Source organism: Solanum tuberosum, unplaced genomic scaffold (genome assembly GCF_000226075.1).
Source record: "Solanum tuberosum cultivar DM 1-3 516 R44 unplaced genomic scaffold, SolTub_3.0 scf00032, whole genome shotgun sequence".
Lineage (NCBI taxonomy): Eukaryota > Viridiplantae > Streptophyta > Magnoliopsida > Solanales > Solanaceae > Solanum > Solanum tuberosum.
Window position 1 is genome coordinate 651743 of NW_006238958.1, and position 5155 is coordinate 656897.

Here is a 5155-nt window from a genome sequence, read left to right on the forward strand (position 1 = left end):
CACCCCCTTACCCCCACCAACCCACTTGTTTATTATTTTCTTCTTGATTTTTTTGCCCTCTAATTTACCTTTTTGTGCCTTTAAATTAACCCACAATCTCAATGATAATTCCTTCCTCTTCTTCCTCTTCTTCTCCTTTTCCCATTTGCTTACTCTGTTTTTGAGTTTTTCTCCTTCTGTTGTTCTGTTTCTTGTTTTTCTCCTCTTTTTTAGCCCTTTTGATTTCTAGGTTCTTAGTCTTTGTGGCTAAAATCCATTAAAGATCCAATCTTTTTTCACCAATTCTGCTCCTTTTAACCTCTGATTTCTGGGTTTTTGCTGAAACCCATTATAGATCCAACCTTTCCTGTTCTGGGTTTTTAATATTTCTTGTTGAAACCCATTAAAGATCTAACCTTTTCTGTTCTGGGTTTTCAATCTTTGTGGCTAAAATCCATTAAAGATCCAATCTTTTCTCCATTTTCTGCTCCTTTTAAGCTCTGTTTTCTGTGTTTTTACTCTTTCTTGCTGAAACCCATTAAAGATCTGTGAAAAAGAAAAAAGCTAATGCTAAATAGAAATATTTATTGATGTACCAGATTCATGTCTCCAGTTCTTAGTGAAATCCTTCGTTCTGGTTATATAATCAGTTCATCACTTAGACGCAGAACTCATCTTGTTCAATCTTTCTCTGTTTCTTTCCTCTACTGGTTTTATACTTTCTCAGAATAATAATAATAATAATCTTCATCCATAGTTTTTCAAATTTTGCTAGTATACCTTAAAACTTAAAATTAGTACTTTCTCACCTTGTGTACATAAAAAATGGCTACTTCTAGTGGTAATTCATCTCAGATTCCGAACAATTCAGGTTGTGATGAAGTTTTAATGGTGGTTGATGAAAGGAAAAGAAAGAGAATGCAATCGAATCGCGAATCAGCAAGAAGATCAAGAATGAGAAAACAGAAACATTTGGATGATTTGATGTGTCAAGTTACACAATTGAAGAAAGAAAACAGCAACATACTGAGCAGCATCAATATGACAACACAACAATATGGTAATGTTGAAGCAGAGAACTCTGTTTTAAGAGCACAAATGATGGAATTAACTCAAAGGTTGCAATCTCTTAATGAAATCCTCACTTACATCAATAATTCGAATAATAATATTAATAATAATAATAATTATCAAGAGGATTTTCAGATTAATCCATGGAATTTGATGTATGTTAATCAGCCAATTATGGCTTCTGCTGATATGTTATATCAGTATTAATGTTTAATTAAGGGTTGTTGTTGGGATTATGAGTGGAAGGGTTATTTTATTAGTAGTTTTATTTATTTAAGAAGTATTATTAGTAGTAAGATTTGAGTATTAGAATGAGTTTAATGTGAAATTTGAGCAGTCAAAAGAGGATTAGCTGACTGCTATTAGGGCATGTAAAAAAAAAATGGGATCATGTGATGATGATATATTGGAATGAATGGTTGTGATTGCATTGTGTTTTTTTTCTATTTATTATTTTTAATAAATGCAAGTTGTTTCTATGTACTACAATTAATATATTCTCTGTTTTTTCTTGATTTTTTTTTCATATTTATATTATTTTTGCAAGAAATTCTCCAAATATCTTACTCTTTTTTTCTTTATATATATATATTAAGAAACTACACAATTCTACATAATCCAAATGCACTCTTTGCCTCCTGTATAATTCACTCACTCAAAAGATCTCATTCAATAAAAAAAATAGAAAAATAATTAATTTATGAGCTATTTTGTTCAAACATCATATATTATATGATCAAATATGTTCAAGAGCATTCAATTATTTAGGTGTCGCTCCTATTTCTTTTATATTCAATTCTGAATCGTATTGACAACATTTTTTCATTCATTATTAATAGTATATTCAAAAGCCTTTTTAATAGCAATTGCTTAAGCAATTCCAAATATCTTACTTGATTTGTCCTGATTAATGGAGCATATTTTTTTTTAGTATGTTCAAAACATTTGCCATAATTTTATAATTGCAAATAATTTATAATTTTATAAATATCAAGTTAAAAGATCTAAAAAAATTCTATACTTCTAAATTTTTTGTGACAAATTAAACGAAAAGAATATATCAAATCAATATAATATCACATAAATTGAAACGAGGTAAATAATACTTTGAGATCCAAACAAATACGGTTACAGGCCCTTTTTATATTTTTGCTAAGGAAAAGTACAAAGAAGAAGATTGACAAAATATACCTACACACTATGTTCGCATCAAATTAAAGATAATTTGGCATGTGTTTCTTTTTGTACTTTTGTCACCTAATAATAATTAAAATCAATATACATTTTATCTTGGTCTCTCACTTGACTGTGGTAAATGAAAATGTTATTTGGTGTATATATTGAACGTAGATTTTAAAAAAGTTGAATCTAGAATATCAAAGAAACAAGTCGATGGTATAGATCACTAAAAGACGTGGCGCAGTATTTTTTCTTTGATAAAAAATTTTGAATTTGAGTCTTGAATACGATTTTTTTAATAGAATATACTTCTCTCCGAAATAATCGAACTTTACGGATATCCAACTAAATAAAAGAGTTTGATTGTATTATTTGTAGGTTTTTGCGGTACATTTTTCATTCAATAAATTAAGTTAATATAGAACTCCTGGATACCAAAACCATGTGCTATAATAAATGAAAGATATATGCTTAATTCAAAATCTTGCAGAACCTTGTCCGTCATTAATAGGAGTCAGAAAGAGTACCACATGTACTCAACATTATTTTAAAAAAATATTTACATCGGTCCGATTATATTTGAATTTGTGTCAACAATTTTTACATTAAAGATTATAAAGATATCGTTCGAAATTTTTAAATAAGGATGAAAAAATAGTTACTGCTCCGATGAAACCTCATTGGGATGCATCACTAATCTTCTCAAATCAAATGTTGATTTATCATATTTACCAAACCAATTTTTTTTTTTTAGTTTTCACTTGGGTTGTAGACGTATTTATTAACTAATCAATATATGTCGATTAAAATCATATAAAAAAATTCCTGGCTGAGTTATAATGATTCTTTGGTTTCAGTCATTGTGTATGTGTTCTAAAATTAATTTAATTTCTAAATAATTCATTTTGCATTATAATTTATTTCTTTTTTCATCTTAATTGAGTAGTCATGAAGGTGCATGTTTAGTGCATAAGTTATGATATTAAGTTTAATTTAATGTACTTTTTTCCTTGAGAAATTTAATTAGCTGCTTGCCAGCTTCTAATTACCATCATTAAAAGGAATGCCAAAGTAAAGCAAAAGTTAATTGATCCTTTTTTCAACAGACATTGCTTCTTACTAATGGAGAATTAGTAATGATGATTAATGCCTTAAAGATGCACTTAGCCTCCATAATTGCTCATATTTAGTTGTGGTTCGCCTTTACTTGTTCACTATAATACAAATAAAATTTCACTTTAGCATATCAAGAGGACAATTTTTTTCCTTTCATTTTACCTTTAACATTAACCACTGATTTCCAAATTTCCAAAACGTTTTAAAATTTTAATAGTCAAGGATACTACAGAAAAATATACCAGAAAAGTTAAAATAAATTTTGTTTTAATTTTGATAATTGACTAAGCATATTTTACCTTCAATTGAAATGTGCACTTATAATCTATTTGCTTGTGAATAAGAAATATACCCGAATTATTAATTGTTTTTATTAGCTAATTATTCATATATTATGTTAAACGTGTATTGCTACTCTATTTGGAGGACGATGTAATCCTAAAAATAATCATAATATAATTTTTTTTCTTACTTATAGAGATCAGAATCACAAAATTTAATTAATTCAAAATTATATACCCGTCATTTCGATGAAAACATCAACTAATATTTCTATTTTAACGAAATGATTGCATGCATGTAAAGAAAGAAAAATGTTGATATTAATTAATGTATCTTTGTTAATAGTATGGTATTGAAATGATGAAACATGTGGACACCATTAACTAATGGAGGGCTCACTTCAAATTAATTAACAAATTATGGATTGATCCCTAGCTTGATTTAATTTAAATGACTTTAATTTATAAACCAGCTAAAAGTAATGGAGATTTTTTAATAAATAAACAATAGTTTTCATGCAAGAACAAGATGGATACATTCATCTAACCAAAAGAGATATCATACATATATTTGTTGGCAACAAAAGTTAATTAAGATTTAACTTAAGTACGTTTAACCTTCTTTTTAAAATTTTAAATTATGTTCAAGAAAGTTGGGAGCCGAGAGTCTTTCGAAAATAACATCTCTACCTCCACGAGATAGTGATAAGATTTGCATATATTCTATCCTCCCGAGATCTCACAGGCTATGTTGTTGTATGTTCAAGAAAAGTTGTCTGGTTGGAAGGCATGGTAATGAAATGCCCGATTTGTTTTTTACATTTTTAAAATCTCCCTACTCAAATTTCCGATTCCTCCACTTTTTATGTTATAATATATCGAAGTTTAATTTCTCTTACGTCGCATCATCAATTTCTATTCTTGAACGACTTGTTGAAATTAAAGAAGTTGAACGTAACACAATGTAAACCATATCATCTTAAATTCTTCTAAGTAATTTAATCTTATCTCCTCAGACAAAACTGATACAATTATTATTCTAATCAATCATATCATATCAATAATCAAACCAACAATATTATGCCACGTAAATGGGAATATATATTCAATACAATATTATGTGATAATGCATGCAAAAGACTATCTTCAAGTGTTAGGTAATTTGATAGTGAAATGTTTAACTTGTGATTTTTTGAAAATATATTAATGAAATTTTTTGTTGCCTTTCATGCTATACATTCTGAATTAGTTGGTGGGATGTGAAAAATCTTTTAATTCCCCAAACCAAACACAAGCATATTCCCTTTTTTCACTTTAAATTCCGATTTACTTCTTAATCCATTAGTTGTCTTTTAGATTAGAAAATTGTTTTGATCTTTGTAAGTGTCTAGATTAAATTAATGAAGATCAATTGTTTTTAAAATTTGTTTTTAGGTGATCAATGTGGGGTCCACTGTTTTGTGCTTCAAAGAAACGAAACTTATATACGGCATGTCAAGTCCTGATAAGATTTTTCACTTTGTATCAAA

The 5155-nt window shown here is 28.0% G+C and overlaps 1 protein-coding gene across 1 annotated transcript; it reads left to right on the top strand.

Moving 5' to 3' along the window:
• The first annotated feature begins 111 nt into the window (after positions 1 to 111).
• Positions 112 to 1545, top strand: LOC102602332 (bZIP transcription factor 53-like). The gene has a single exon (XM_006341912.2). The coding sequence runs from the start codon at positions 805 to 807 to the stop codon at positions 1255 to 1257; it is 453 nt and encodes a 150-aa protein (XP_006341974.1). The 5' UTR covers positions 112 to 804; the 3' UTR covers positions 1258 to 1545.
• The last annotated feature ends 3610 nt before the right edge of the window (positions 1546 to 5155 follow it).